This window comes from Daktulosphaira vitifoliae, unplaced genomic scaffold, assembly GCF_025091365.1.
Source record: "Daktulosphaira vitifoliae isolate Bord-2020 unplaced genomic scaffold, ASM2509136v1 Scaffold_2, whole genome shotgun sequence".
NCBI classification, from domain to species: Eukaryota; Metazoa; Arthropoda; class Insecta; order Hemiptera; family Phylloxeridae; genus Daktulosphaira; species Daktulosphaira vitifoliae.
Window position 1 is genome coordinate 10,499,535 of NW_026099573.1, and position 17,237 is coordinate 10,516,771.

The following is a 17,237-nucleotide window of genomic DNA, read 5'->3' on the forward strand; positions in this document are numbered from 1 at the left end:
AAATCTCATAAACCCAATTTGTAAAATGATTACAAATATTAGGTATACATAATTTAGATTTGAAATTTTCCTTAGGGTTAAATCTATACAGTCCTGTACTACTCGTTTATAATAAAAACGTAATGACTAAAAACGATAAAATGTTATTTCACGTAAAACATTTTAAAAAGAATTTAATGACCAATTACAGTATTCAAACGTACATATATTTTTTACCATTTCGTCATCATGTTAAATAACTTTTATTCAACTTTAACATTTATTGTTAAATAATGGCTGAATTTTTTTATATTTTTAATCATAAACCATTTATTATTTTGTTCAAACAAGGGATCGACTATAAAAATAATAATGACCAATTGTAAATGCCAACTATAAAGGAATATAAATAATGGTTAATCTATTATTTTATGTTATGTATTATAAAACATTTTTCAATAAAATCAGATTAATTGTAGACACTATGCTTATCTGATAATAAATTTGTACATGTATACCGACATATATTTTTTTTTTCAAACAACTAGTTTTTGCATAAAAATAATTGAAAATTTATACATAGAGCTCTTTTTTTGATTATTTTTTTTAATTATATGAAATTTAAAAATAATCATTATAAAATTAATGTTTGAAATCAACAAAATTAAGCCTACTATAATTTTATATTTGAACGATGACGAGAAGTTATTATAAGTAAGATCAATTAATATATAAAACCATAATATAACTCTATAATGCATTGAAATGATATTAATCTAAAAAATTATTAGTTTGCATTTTTCTCAAAAAAAAGCTTAATGTTGATTTGAATATTAATTAAACGAATTTCACATTTGATGTTATATATCTGACACGCTTAACAGTGGAAAAAATATTGAGATTTTTCAACAAATTTACAAATAATACTTTTATTGTAATATATATATATATATATAATTTAAATATTTATATTATCTTCAATATCATAAATATATTTTATATTAAAAAAATTAACATATTATAATCGATAACCTAACAAATGGATAATCTCTCATTTAAAATTGTTTAACATCCTTTTAGGTCAAATATATAGACCCAACCTCTTTTTCAAGTATGTCGCTGTCAAAAATGAATGTTTAAATCAAGTCAGGAAGTAAAAGGAAAGAACTCTTAAATAAATTCATTAATTTTACCCGTTAACATATTTTTTCTTTTTTGAAAAATACATTTATTCATTGCTTCTTAATATATTTATATTATTATATTTCTGCAACGAGCAAACACGTGAAGTTGAACATCTCAAACGTACATGTTCACATTTTTTTTCACTCCAGCGCATTCAAGTAATATTTTTTTGCGTCTCCTTTTCGCCTATTGATTTAACGTTACGTTTAAACCAGAAACTGTGTCAGCTATATGTTCTAGTCCAAGTAGCATACTATCAAGAATCAACTAGAATTTCTCGTTTAAATAGATACTATCTTAAAACATCTCATGGTTACTTAAACAAACTATATCAATACTATTTCTATTGTGTTTTTAGTTTACTATCTATAAAATCAATATTGTCCATGGTATAGACTAAAAAACATTATAAATAGGATAAGGTGGAGTAAGACAGAGAGTATAAGCTACTACAATTTTCCCTGACTTCTGTGAATGAATTTAAAATTTGAAATTTGCGTGAGAACAACTTCAATATTTAGTCTAAAACTACAATTGTATTCATTCATATCATCCATTTACTAATAGAAAAAACATGAGTTTCTCTGAAATTTTGGTCATTTTTGGCACCTTTCTCAGTTATGAGGTAAAAAAGAAAACAATTGTAAAACTTTTAACTAAACTATTATATAAAAATGGATTCTTTTGAATTAATAGGTATAAAATTATGCTTTTAGAATACTTAAGAGAGAATTTTGAAAAATTTACCTTAACATACTAATACTTTCAAAGTTTGATAATTTTTACATTAAAGCACATGAAATATGAATTTTTAACCACAACCAAAATTAAATTTCGCGCATGTGTGTTAGTACTAGTGAGTAACAAGAAGACTATTATGCTAGTATGTATGTACTATTATATATTATGTTGATTATAAGAAATATTGAACTCGTCATTTTTTCCTATTTGACAACTTACCCCGTCTCATCATATGTATATTTTCTTGTTAAAATTGTATAAAAATAAACAAGAAACATACTCGAAAATAATCAATGTGCCGTTATCAGTAGTATTCATGATATTTATTTTTAATTTTTATACTTTTATCATTTTTCTCTTTACAATGTTATATTTCTATTTGCTATGACCTAAAATTCTTAGTAGTAGTCTCTGATTGTTATGACTACCTAACCAGATCCTAACAATATACCCATTGATTTTAAGTGTACTTTTATCGAATAAGTATAATGAAGGGGGTTTAAGTTATTTTATTCATAAAATAAGCATTTAAAATAATACTAAAAAAATATTGTAAAATTTCACCAACTGTATAAGGTAAATAGTATCATGTTAAAACAATTAAAACAGTCGAGTGTTAAAGTTAATTTTATCAAAAATTACTTATAAGAGACACAAAATAATTTCATTTAATCTCATTAAATGTATCTAAAGCTATATTAAAAGTTGTATCATGTATTCAAAATGTACTATTTGTCAACCACTTAAATATCATGAAAATTGCCCGCATGCTCCTTTATTCCACACTTTCATAGTTTCTATTCTTTTTCAATAATTAGTGTACAATTAACACATTTTTTTTACCTATATATTTATAATAGGATTAATTATTATATATTTAAAGACAAAAGTCATAAACATAGTAGTACCCCTAAAACGCGATTTGTAAGGCCGGCCAGTCTAAAAATTATAGTTATTATTACTGTAAACAAAATTAACAAAGTAAACTTGTATTAAAAATATTTTTTTTTTATTTCATAATCTCCATGGGAATGTTTTATAATCGAAAATGTTTGATGACGAATTATCCATTTACATTCAAGACGCAATTTTTCATATATGTTTCTATAAATTTCCTTAAACTATAAAATAAAATATGAAATTTTGGTACATATGTTTAATGGATTTGTTTTTACCAAACTATGGTGACTTGATACTTACAAAATCTGTATTTCGTGTAACAACAGACGCCAAACCAATAATTAGTTTATCAATAAACATAAACCAGACTCGTAGCATTGTATCTACTCATACAACACTGCATACTAAAAAAAACAATAATTTACGAAAAAAAAGTTTTAAAAATGTAAACTGCACCAAACACGAGAGATCTCGGTATAAAAAACAAAGAGACATTAAAGTACAAACATTCAGTACCAATATTTCTTTGTCCAAAAATCAGTCAGTACAAAATAAGTAAGTCTTAATTTTATCACAGAGTTCTTTTGGAAGAGAGTATTTTTTTAATCGATCAAGTAAATTTTATAGTATATTTATTCAGTTCCCTTGAAACATTTTCATATTACACAAGAATTCCTCACTCAAATCAAATTTCATGATTTATTTCTTATAATTTAATTTATTAAAGTACTACAATTTATTTAGCATAATGTTTCTTTAAAGCAAGTGTTTGAAGATCATATAATTTATTAGTACATAAATAATCTCACTCCAAAGTAGAAATTCGATTAATGTTATATCTTAATATTAGTTCTTAAATTCAAATACCACAAAGATAAATTATTTTTTTGTACATAAATTATAGTGATGACATAGTAAGGACTTCCTTTTGATTTCAGAACTGTAATAAATACTTGTACAGTTTAAAATGGTTTCGCCATCCGCGATTTCTATTTTATAAAAAGCTTCAAAGGATTTAATTGATTTCATTAACAGAAAACGACTCCATATTTGCGATGTCTGTTGCATGTGTAATTGCAATATTGTATTTCACTAGAACGAGCCCTAAGAAAATGTTTTTAATAATATTGAAAACATTTCATTTATTTTGTTCAAACTATGAAAATTCTTATTTTTCATATTACAAGTCGTGTAAAATTTGTATAATATCAAAACTGTATAATTTATCAATGTGGGATTGACTTGGCCCTAAATGATTCATGTTAATGTTATTTTTGAATGATTATATACAAAAAGTAAATTTGATTTTTTTTTACGCAGTTGTGACGTTGAAGAATATGACGATGAAAGTAGACATGTAAAACATGCTTATCATCAACTTCCGAAATGGTTAACTAGATATACTCCAATTATATTACTAACAGTAACATTTCTACTGTACCAACTATTTATGTGTTTCTGTTGGTATTTGTACGGTTCGTGTCATAAAGATGGTTTACTACTCAAATTGTTTTGTGACGAATGTGAATGTATAGTTTTATATAACAAAGAACAAAGCATGATGAGCCTTAATGAAAGTCGAAATAATTCCAAGTCAAGTCATAGCTATTGAAACAAAAGAATAATTGCCATATATCACATGACTTTTTTCATATACTACAAGAGTATAGCGATTGTTGTTAGTTTACTTAATTCTATTCAATTCTTAGTAATTTGAAATTTACTATCTAAATAATATTAAGATCCGTAAAGAATATCTTACCGACATTGACTGACAAAAAATTTGGTTTAATCAATTGCAACCATACTAGTTAGTTACTTTTTAATTTATATAAATATTTAATTTTTTTTGTGTAAATAAAATAATTTTATAAAATGTTAAAGCTTATATATATATATATAATATGTAATTATGTATTATGAGTAATAAATATTTGGATATGTTTACAGGTACTGTAAAAGAAATTTGAAATAATATTACAATATTAATCATGATTTCTGAACAAGTGACTTCATTCTTATCAAATTCTCAAAGGTAAATTGGAGAAATATGTTAGCAAATGAAATTTATAATACAAAAGGACGTTTCTGGTTGAAATTATTAACATTTCATTTAGTTACCAATAGACTTAAAATAAATCTGTTTTATTAAGACTTAAAATAGATAATTTTCAATTTTTATTTTAATACTAAGTCAACTATAATATATATACATTATATATATTTAAAAAAAATAGACTTCTTTTTTCAACTATTATACTTAACAAGAGGAAATTATACCACTAATTTACATTTATTACAATAAATGACAAAAATAAAAAAGTTCCATATTTAGAACCTTTACATTCAGTGTAAATTAACTAAGTTATTATTTATAACCTCATAGACAGATAAAATATTGTATTATTAAGAATCATTGTAATTTAGTCCACGAAATATGACCACGAAATATTTAATCTCGAAGTACATTTTTCCTAATTAAAATAATAAGATTATACTAATATTTTAATACAGATCTGTATTTAAAATTTTTCAACAGTCAGAGTGACTAATATTAAATTATTTGACTAATTTTTACATAATACAAAGCTTTGTCATGGCTAATAGGAGGAGGAATGGCTGTTTATATAACTATTCGATAATGCGCCAGAGTTTAATGGATATTATTAGGGGTTCAAGTCTGATAGAAATCCTGATTGCAGGATCCATCATAGTAAACTCAATACTATTTTCACTACACAAAATAGCAATGAAAATCATTAATACCTTAAAATGTTGAATCTATAGAAACAAAATATTTGTACATAACAACAGATTTAAACTTAATCAATAGAATCACTTTCTAATGATGTTAAAATCTTGTAAGATAAATGTTAAAACTCATACTTATGGTATCTAAATATGTAATAATGTTTTACCCTCGTCAAGTTTAATTTGACATGTTATACCAATTTTTTTTCTGTGTGTTTTCAATCGTTTTATCAAGTATAGCAGTACATTCTGGAACAAAAATTTACTTTAATAGTATCAGTGAACCCTTAAAAGAAGTAATCGAGGGTAGATTAACAAATATTATTGTAACAGAAAAGTCGGTTAATTCATTTTTGCCAGCTCATACAGAATTTACGAAAAATGTTGAAAGGTCTATCATTTATTCGACAGACTTTGATGGCCAATATGAAACGCAAACATTACCAGTTGTAAATGAAAATTTTATTAGTACAAACCCTATCAATATCGAGTCTCAACAGTATTGTAGTAATAGCTCGTCATGTAACGTAGAAAGTGCAGAACTTTCATCAAGTTATAATTCTTTACCGTCAGAATTTACTACGCAAGTTAATTAGTAAGTTTTTACAGTTTCACATCCCTATATATAAACAAATATTTAGATTTTCGAAAAAAAAAAAACAGAAAAATGAGACGTCGCATATTTGGGACAGTATAGATGATATCTGATAGTGATTAACATCATAAAAGTCGATTAGGCGCGAGTTTGCTTAATTTCAAAATATTTATATTTATAATTTTACTATTACTATGATATAAATTTTCATTCAAATATTAAAGTAATTTTTCTATGAAAATCGCGAATTTTTACGATTTCTTATAGTAGAATACCCGTCAGATAATTTATTTTTTAATATTGTAATTCACATCAAAAACTTTATTTTGATATACGTTAAAATTTGACAGATTTTCTAGAACATTTTCTTCTTATACTTCTTATACTTAGGTTTATCGTCGATTTTCATAAAAAGCATACCAAAAAATAGTTTATTTTCTCTAATGTACTCTATTANAAAAATTGAGTTGAAAAACAAATTTTTTCATGTGGGATGATACTTCTTATACTTAGGTTTATCGTCGATTTTCATAAAAAGCATACCAAAAAATAGTTTATTTTCTCTAATGTACTCTATTAAAATTTCATTAGGACTAGTTTAAGCTTCGATATGAAGCTAAAAAATATAATTAGGATAAAACATATTTAAGTTATCTCGACAAAAAGACAGTATTAATATACATTTTTAACAAATTATAGCCATATTTTTTGTCAAAAAATATCTGACTGACAACTATTGTATACAACTTTTTATTTTTGTATTTGTAATTTATACTAAGAAATTAAAAACGCTCCTTCTTGAACGTACGAAAAAATGTTCTGATCTGATTAAAATAGAGACTTTTAGCCTACTAAAAACAAATCTTAAAAAGATTTTGGTTGGGATTTGTTTCTACCATTTTTACTTGGTTGCCTGGCTTATGTGGGAAATGTTTTCAACTTGATATAATTTGCGATTCTCGTATTGTTTATGTAATTCGCTTCAGAAAAAACCGACTATACTTCGTATAGTCACTAAAAAATAAAATGAAGCTTCGGTAATAGATAAATTATAACGTAGGGTACACATGGTTTTTATTTCACAGTTACGATGACATGTATAAAAGTGATCAATCTTGTAAAAATGGCTTTGATTTATGGACAGAGTGGATCAATTATTTGCCAATAATACTTGTGTGCATAGTTTTATTATTGTATCCTTTAATAAGTTGTTGTTGCTCTCAGAACAATAAATATGCTATGGTAGAAACTAAACATCTCGAAAACTGTGAATGTACTGCTAAATACATTTCAGAAGCACACAAAATGTATAATTTAAAACGCAATACGCTTTAAGTAATTTGTATTTTGTATCCAAAAAATCATATATTAATTAACATAACAGTAATAATATTAGTGACGTTTTTTGAAACTATGAATTCAAATTCAATCCTCAATGGATGAAATTATTTATTTTTGTGTATCCCATTATTATTATATAAAAATATATGATGTCATTTTATTTTTTATCAAATATAAATCAAAAATAATAAATAACCTTAAAACGCTGAAATTTTATTTAAGTTTTTTAATATTTGATGAAATTAATTTATCCACTTCAATAGGTACTATCATTGAATAGGGTTAGTTATAACTTGAAAAACGTTAAAAGAACTTAAAATAATCCAGTGATTATTTTAAATTTATTGAAGTTCTTAGCTCTATAAAATGCTGATGACTTATAGCCAAAGACTATAAATTATTTACAAGAAATACTTGAGTATGTACAGTATAAATGCGAAGCTCATACATTTTTTTTTCAAACATTATCAAAGTAATCTTTTTATAGTTAAAATTGGGAGAATGTCTAAAAGTTTTAACGACATCTTGTTTTTCTCTTTATTAAGATTTAAAACATAAATTCTAAATAGTTATCCAACATTTTTAAAAAACTAAAGAGTAAATAAATAAACTATAAATAATGATTTGATATTCAAATGCAGAAATTCTTATATCAGTGTCCTATATGTCATTCTTCCTTTGTCCGTAATATATCTCAGAAATGAAATGATAAAGCAATCTCAACTATACCAATATTCTTATTAAATGCGTTAAATCTCGTGGTTCACAAAATAACTTATATTGTAGAGATCGAATTTATATACTTTGTTAAGTTATTCCAAATACATCATTGCCCAGTACAAATTTGTATTAATATACTATAAAACTTGTTAATATAACTGGGGTTATAGTGTTAGAATGATTAGGGGATATATTACTTTCTATAACGAAAAATATTTCTACGCTACTAAATATTCAAAAATAAAATTGCACTAACTTGGATTCCTTTAAAATGGCTCAAATAAAATGTATTAACAGAATTCTGAATATATGTAAAAATTAAAATTAGTACTTCTGGTAAAAATAGAATCTACATAGAATAACGATTATTTAAACTATTATTTTACGGTTTATGATTAATCTAAATTTTTCGCAAGATACAAATATATTTATAAACATGTATAGTGGTAGTTATTTTATGTTACATAGTCACAAATCTTCAAAAAACAAAACCTGATTAGAAAAATTAATTCTAATTAAATTAGGACATATCATACAACATTATTTATTACTATTTTAAGATTACACTGTGATAAATGATCTAAAATTCTCAAAAAACTATCATACTGACGTATGATATTTTTAATACACATAAATAATACAATTTTGAAAAAAAGAATCAAAAATTCATACACAAATAAAACATTTTTATTTCTATTTGTCAACATTTTCCCTCATATTGTACGTGTTAAAAACTTCCAGTGCATGTATGTAATTATAGTTAAATATAATTACAGACATAATTAAAATTATACAAATTAAAATATTAAATATATAAAGAGACACATGAAAATCACCAACAAAAATGTTGACATATTAACTTTAAACTCCAAAAAAAAAATTGTAGATGCATGACTACAAGGGTTTTTTACAAACTGCACATCTCTATACGCGTTAATATCTTCGTAGTACATTTCAGATTTTTCACGTTCAGTTGCAAATGTTGGTCCTGTCTTTGTACTAAGTGTTATTGGTTTTTTGGTCCACTTATGAAAACGAAGACCATGTTTTGTTTTATTAGGTTCTTTTCTATCAAAAATATATGTAATCCATGGTGAATAGTAATATAGATGTGTATATTGGAGACACTTGTCTTCTGAAATTTACATAAAATTTATGTTCATTTATTACTAAATCTTCATTCGTTAGATAAATTTTAACAAATATATATTTAATTTAGTTACCTATTTTAAAGATTTTATAAATACTAAATCACTACAAACTTCAGTTTTCATGTCATAGTTTCATTTGCTCATATGTGAATGGATTGAGATAAAATTAATTTAAAAATAAAAATTGATACCAGATACATAAATAAACTTAAAATATTCCATATTATAATAAGGTTTAAATTTCCCAAAATAGAAAAACTGTTAATTTTTTTACGTACGCTGTAGGCTGGTATAATTACAAAAATATTTCTACCAATTCCAAAAAATGGTAGTTAATTATTAAAATGTAATAAAATCTCAAAATTGAAAACTCTTTTATGTAATGCATCATAATAGAATCTTCTGACCAATAGCTATCTTTTTCAAAATTTCGCTGTATTAAAGATTATTTTACTGATGAAAATTTAGTTAGATTTAGGAATTATTGGAAATAGCAATCATGTATTTAGACTAGATGCATCAGGTATACATTTCCTTTCCTTTTAAAAATTTGGTTGAGTTTGGTACATTTTGGCCGACCCCAAGTAGTTGGTATTAAGGCGAAGAAAAATAAGAAGGAGGTTGAATTAGGTTCATATCCAAGGCTAATTTTCCAATTGGGTCAATTCATATCAAATCATCCAGAGTGGTCGCACGACCATTTTAAATTTTTTTGAAATATCACACATGAGTTGCTTAATATTTAAATTTAAAAAAATAGCCAAAAGAACATTTTTTTGGTGAAAGTGGATTTATGACCTATCAAAGTTTTAAAAATGCAAAATACCGGTATTTCGTAAAAATTTTCCTAAAACCTATATATTTATATTTAAGGCTTGAAAATGTTTTCACTTTTTTATTATGAGGTCTTCTAACATGTCAAGTAATTATCAACAGGATTTTTAAATTTTTAATTTATTTTTTAAGTAATTTTGAGAAAGGTTTTTTTGTTTTTGTAAAATAATGACATTTTCAAAATTAAAATTAACGATGAAATACAATTTTTTTAATCAACATTTTTTTACATCATATTAACATTATTCAGTATTATAATTTAATTGTGGATTCATTAATTTAAATTTTACGTATAATTCATTTAAATCGCAAAGCAATAACCTTTTTTGATATCGTTTGCTTGAACCATATATTTTAATCCAAATTTGAAAAGTGATAGATGTAATTTTGTGCACATAAACCAAAGTAGTGTATAAATAGTAATAAATAAGTTTATAATTAACTTTAAATTAAAAATTAATAAATATACAATGTCTAATAAGAAAAGAATATTTAAATATTGAGTTTATGCAACCACTCTGGATGATTTGATATGGATTGACCCAATTGTTTGTATTTTTCTCGAATAATCCGTTTGTCAATTAATAAACTATAATTTTTGAACAAGGTAATATAAAAATAATAATTCTTAATACTTTTTATGTAAAATAATATTTTTTCGAAGAACAAATATAAAATAAATATATTTACCTATTTTTATCAAAATATTTGGATATATTTAAAAATGTACTAATAATTATAAAAACATCTAATATGCGCCTAAATGTTTTGTATATATGTAATTCAAAATTAAATTTCTTACTTAATTTATTAATATTTTTTATAATTTTATTCTTTTTATAAATTTGATAAATTATATACAGAGTGATTTTTTTATCATAACCCACTCAATTACTTACAGAATAATAATAATTAAAACAATTTTTTTTTAATTATTGGATTACAAATATAGGTAGCTAATTGATTTTTTATGACATCGATATTAGCAGATACACAGCATTGTTATTATCAATGATAGTAAGGTACATTGTTGTGAGTTTATAAATACACTAACTGACAATACAAAAAGTATATCTATTGATAGTCATAATTGATAATAAACAATCCGTGACTGTGATAGCAATATCATAAATAACCAATTAGCTACCTGTATTTGTAATCCCTTGTGTATTATACCTATATATTAACTCAAAAATTTGAAACTTTAAATGTTTATATCTAATAAACAAATTAAGTTTTATTAAAAATTCAAATGCCATTTATTATTGAATTAAAAACTCAAACATTTTATTAAATTAAAAATATGTGTTACCATTTAAAAAAACAAAGTTGACACCCTTACCAGGCATAAGGGATGAACTTAAAAAGTATTACATAGTTAATAATTCAAAAATAATGTGTAACTAAAGATAATAATAAAAACAATTTTTTAAATTGTTATTATTCTGTAAGTAATTGTGTGGGTTATGATAAAAAAATCACCCTGTATAATTTTTACCTGTATTATTAAATCCATATAAACCGGCTATGCAATTATCACAAAGTAAAAATCCAGTTTCTGCTAATACTCCTTCTGCTGGTGTGATATTGAAAAACAAATGCTCATATTTACTGTTGAACAATACATAAATTATTACTTGCGTACATTGGTGTACCTATGAGTAGGGTCTTGTGAGATGTTAATCCCTACCATACCTTTTATTTAAGCAATGGCCTAAAATGGTACCTTAAAAGTAACGAGTTAAAAATAATATGCGATTTAATTTATTTCTTTTGCCTTCACTTCAAAAAATAAATTCTAAATCATGCATAGCCATGAGCCAATAATTTACACAGCCAGTATAATTATAGTAGTAATAAAAATAAAAATATACATATAATGTATTAATTGTGATAAAATATTTAATTGATTAATATTTGGGATACTTTTTGTTTAATTATTTTAAGGTTTGCAGTAAATTATAAAGGATGATTCTTTAAATGTTAACCACTCCACTTTATTAGCTTCAAATGAAATAAAATGACAACTTTAACTGAACTAAGTGCATTGCTAGGAGTTCAATATGGTTTAGAGGATTTATTTGTAAATGTACTATACAGGTATTAGCCTTACAGGTGAAAAGAAATGTGTAGTAGAACAAAACTAAAGAATGTAACAAACGCTTTACTAAGTTGCATCTTCTTCAGCAGCGACAAATTCATTTATGTTTTATTCAACTGTACATACGGCTAAAAAAATTATTTTACTGCCTAAAAGTTGGCAAACTAAAATTAAAACAAACCAACATAATATAGAATTTTAAACTAAAAACAATAATTTAAAAAAAATGATGATAAAAAAAGAACTATAAATTTAAAAAATGGTAGCACAGAGTTGTCGTGGCACAGTGTGGATGTGCCATAGTTGAGACAAGTATAGATTGTTATTCTGTAATTGTTGAAAGAAACTTTTCATATTTTAAAAAGTTAACTTTTCAACATGACTTTTGAAAATGTTTTGAAAATCCTGACAACTTTAAATGCATCTTAAATTAACTTATATTATATACTTTATGATAAAAAAAATTGTACTCGGGATTTATCTTCAAGGTGAAAATGGATACCATACTAAAAAAATATACAGTTTTTTTTTATAAAAATAGCCAAATTATTATTTTTAGTTGCAATTTTATATTTTTATAGCTTTTATATCAAGACAAATTTTTTGGGGGTATATGTTATAAATATATTAGCTTCGATGCGAAGCTGAGAAGGTATTAATTTTACTATGATGTGTTTTTTTTTTATGTCTGTTGCCACTTTTTCTCAGCTCTCACTGGACCGATTTCTTTCAACAATACGTCAAAAGATCACAAATCGTATCTAGTTGAAGACATTACCCTTAAAAATTGAAAAATTTTCCCTCGTTCCCCGAAAATGGGGGAAATATCCAAAAAAATTACAAATTTAAAAATCGACAAATTTTGTCATTTTTTTCACTTTTTTTTCTTAAAACTTCCATAACTTTTTCAAAAATCAACAAATCAACATAATTTTTTTTTAAACTAAAACCTTAGATATTTTCCTTTCATNCTTTTTTTTATACTAAAACCTTAGATATTTACCTTTCATTTGATATCACTTAAACTGCTCATTGGGGGGGATTTATAATAGCAAGTTTTTTACAAAAACTATCTTTTTCAGCTTAATTTTTGAAAATGTTCCGGAAAAACTGCGTCCTTCAAACATATATCAAATTAAAGCTTATTTTATGTACTATAAAATGAAAAAAAAAATTTGTCCCGACACTTTATCTTCTACATTTAAACGGCTGTCGTAGTTAAAAAAACACTATTTTTTGTTAAAATTTACGATTTTCGATTTTAAATTTTCAACTTAAAAATGCTATTTTTATTTTGGTCAAATTTTTTTAGCTAGCCTTGATATTAAATAGCCTTTTCATTTTATAGATGGTATTTTTTTCAAGGCAGCTTTTAACAGGTCTGGTAAAATTACATTGCTTTTTTAATATACTTTTTTAAAAACAATTTTCACTTCATGGAGATTGATTATTAAGGTAAATTATATTAAAAACATTTTTGAGATTTTTAAATCTTTGAAAAGTGTATAGCCAGTAAAAATTTACTTTCCTCGCATAAGACATAAAAAGCATTTTGATTATAACTAAGTAGATATTCTTTATGGTTTTTCACCACGAAAATAAGTATAATATTTGTATGATTTTATAATGAAAATAAGATAAACATTTTTTAATCCACGGAGTAAAAAATTGTTCCCAATAAAACATGTTTCCTAACACCCTTTAAGTTAAAACTTAATTTAATTACTTACGTTTCACGTTTTTTAGAATTTTTTTCTTGTTTTTGATTCTTAGTTTCTTTTCCATTAACATAAAAATCCGTAGGTATATATTTAACCATCTCAAAAGAATCCAAAGATGTCTTTACATTTGAACAGCTATCATAAACCTCTTTTTGCAGAGATAATTTACGAGATACAAAAGAATAAGATACAGTGGAATTAGGATAAAGTTCGTATAATGTAGGACAAAAATTAAATGGAGAACTCGATTTTATACTTAACGTTATATTTGAATAATCTTTGGTTATTTTAAGTAAAACAATATCTCCAATGTGTGTATCTGGATCATACTCCGGATGAAATATAACATCAGTTTCAAGATCAATTGGTACACCCACATTTTTACCATTTTCAATCTTATAAACTAACTTTTTAAATAGAAAACAAATTTTAGTTGAAATCGTAGTTAAAAAAATATATTAATGTTTCTTAAAATAAAACTTATTAAATGATAATTGATTAAATAATATACGACATATTACAGTTTACTATTGTAGTATGTTAACTGAGCTAAAACTTAGTTCAAAAACAGGTGCACTCGGATTTTTCCAAGCACGGTCATATAAAGTATGTATTAGTATTAGTTATTATTTTACATTTTTAAGGATTGTATTAAAAAGTTTTTACGCGTTTTGTCTCAGTCAAATGCGGTATATAATTTTTTTCACAATATCTAATCCTTAGATCAATGATACACACTACGTGCGTGACATGGTAAAGACCGAGTGTTTTCTATCACAAAATATAATATAATATAGAATTTATCATAATTTATACATTAAGTTATTAGTAAACCTATAGTAATATAATGGATGCTTTGATAGTTAATAAACATTTAAAGTATTTTTTACGACTTAATTTTAAAGGAAATTATTTATTTATCAATATTATAACTTACTTGGTACACATTTATTATAGGCAGAAGAAAATTGTTACAAACACAGAAAAGAGTAAAATTAAGGCTTTTAAGAATTTTAGACTCTGAAATATAAAATTTCGCGTCAACTGTCAATCATCAAAGAGAAGGCAGTATCATAAAGACCAACACTGTTAGTCTAACCTTAAATTTAATAAATTCGATGCAAAGCAACTAGGTTTGTTAAGAAAAAAATGTTTTCAATTATTTTATTTTTAAACATGTTTTCTCCAGCGATTTTTTAGGTAACTCTTACTAAATTTAACAGTAAACTTTCACAAAATATAGTATTAAATCTTGCATTTTTATAATAACATTACCCCAATTTAAAAGAACTTAGTGTCTAAGCCACAACATAACTTAATTTATTTTTATATTTATGAATTGTATTATAGATAAAGGAAACTAAATTTAATAACCTCAAAAATTTGGTTCAGATTGCGACTATGATGTTGGAAAGTTTTAATTTAAGGATTGTACACAAAAATAAGTTATATATAATAAATATAATTTTGTTTTGTATTTTATAAAAAACAAAAGTATAATAAACCAGATTTAAACTTTTCTTAATTAAGGAAAAAATCTCAAGTATCCAACAAAAAAATAGTTACAATTGATCACGTAAGAATAAACGTTTTTATAATTTTTTGGTAGGCAAGGATACATGTTAAAAATTTCTAGTATTTTTTTAAGAGTTTTGAAAAATGGAGCTATCAATTTTATTTATTTATTTTTTACTTCTGACTTCATTCTTTAATAATAGTAAAATTATTCATTTTATTAAAATAGATAAAATCTCAAAATTAATAAATCTTAAAAAAACCTGGTGCTTATACAAAAGATTTTGAGGTTTAATATTTTTAGTTACTAGTAGTTTTTCATTTCGCATAGATTTTACTTGAAAGCCCTCTTAAAATAAAAAAAAAACAGATGTATTATTTACTTACCCTGATGTCTGTCACATCACTGTCAATTACATGTGCTGCTAACATTGCATAACACATTTTATCAGTTTGTTTACACTTTACAAGACAAGTAAAATATTTTTTTTCGCCGGATTCATATTCTAATGACACTGCAAGTAAATTGTTTGTAGTTTCTGTAAAAGTTCCATTTTCCATTTCCATTTTTATTTCATATTTATTACACTCTCCAACAACATCGCATATATTTCCAATTGAAAAAAATAACAATAAAATTGTAACGTAAATAATTTTATTGAAATCCATATGGGTTCAAAATTTCAGTAAAATAAAGACTACATTTTAACACTTTAACTTAAAATATCATAATTATTATACTTCTTCAGTATTACCCAATAAACTTATTTTTTGTAGATTAAATAAACTATTTTCCATGAAAAAAAACATGCTATAATTTACAAGGTAACTTTGTACAATAATGATTTAAAATAATCAAATTTATGTGAATTAAAAAAAATTATTTTTAAAAAATCAACAATCTCTATTGATTGATTAATAATTTTTGTATGAATATAATAAGAATAAATCTTAATTAAATTATATTGCATTATGTGTAATATTATCAATTACATTTTCTGGTTGCAATAATTAAAATACAACAATTATAGAAATATAAACCTTCTTCAGTCTATTTTAATTTTTTAATATCAAAACTTAAGGTTCATTTCGTGAACTTTTCAACTTTCTCTTTTAAATATTTTAAAAATACTACTTAATTACTATAAATTCATTAAAAAATACCTATTTGTTTTACAACAGTTTTTTTCATCTTATCCTATAGTTGAGAAAATATGAAACAAGTAGCAAATTTTAGGAAAACCCATATTTTTAGTTTCTAAGAAGTTGAAAGAGACAATCGAAAATATGTATGATATTAGGCAAGAAATGTATAAAGCTCTCATGCAAAATTCATTTTTTAAATCCATTTACTGATGTCGAGAAAAATCATAAAAACTCAAGCTTGTCATTTTACCTCAAGTTATTTTACCCATAGGTATGCACGTAATGCGCAGTTATTAGGTTATTTCTAGCTGATAGTTAATTACTTACTGAAAAAAAATGGAAAAAAAATTGGGTACGTCTATTTGCGTTTTTCTAGTGTTACGCAGAAACTTATTATTGATATGCAAAAATAAAAAAAGGAAAAATTGGAATTTTACTTCTCTACTCATCATTTTTGTATGAATGAATTATTTTCTATCATGGACGTTAACAACATACACATCGTAATAATAATATTTATAGAGTTTAATGTAACTAAATTGTAAGATATGTCGTAC

At 24.1% G+C, this 17,237-nt stretch overlaps 1 protein-coding gene across 1 annotated transcript; it reads right to left on the bottom strand.

The window, feature by feature from the left end:
• Positions 1-8,895: 8,895 nt before the first annotated feature.
• Positions 8,896-16,238, bottom strand: LOC126897586 (uncharacterized). Its single transcript, XM_050671299.1, has 4 exons — positions 15,922-16,238; positions 14,029-14,426; positions 11,696-11,808; positions 8,896-9,347 (listed from the first exon to the last, which is right to left on the bottom strand). Exons 1-4 carry the CDS (start codon positions 16,201-16,203, stop codon positions 9,010-9,012), a joined length of 1,131 nt encoding a protein of 376 aa, XP_050527256.1. The 5' UTR covers positions 16,204-16,238; the 3' UTR covers positions 8,896-9,009.
• Between the last annotated feature and the right edge of the window lie 999 nt (positions 16,239-17,237).

What these genes read in the sequence shown, in the direction of transcription:
- LOC126897586 (XM_050671299.1), bottom strand. Translation starts at nt 16,203, where the DNA reads ATGGATTTCAATAAAATTATTTACGTTACAATTTTATTGTTATTTTTT. An exon ending in GTGATGTGACAGACATCAGG is followed by an intron (nt 14,427 to 15,921) that starts GTAAGTAAATAA and finishes CTATTTAAAAAG; the next exon opens with TTAGTTTATAAGATTGAAAA. An exon ending in AATTCTAAAAAACGTGAAAC is followed by an intron (nt 11,809 to 14,028) that starts GTAAGTAATTAA and finishes ATTGTTCAACAG; the next exon opens with TAAATATGAGCATTTGTTTT.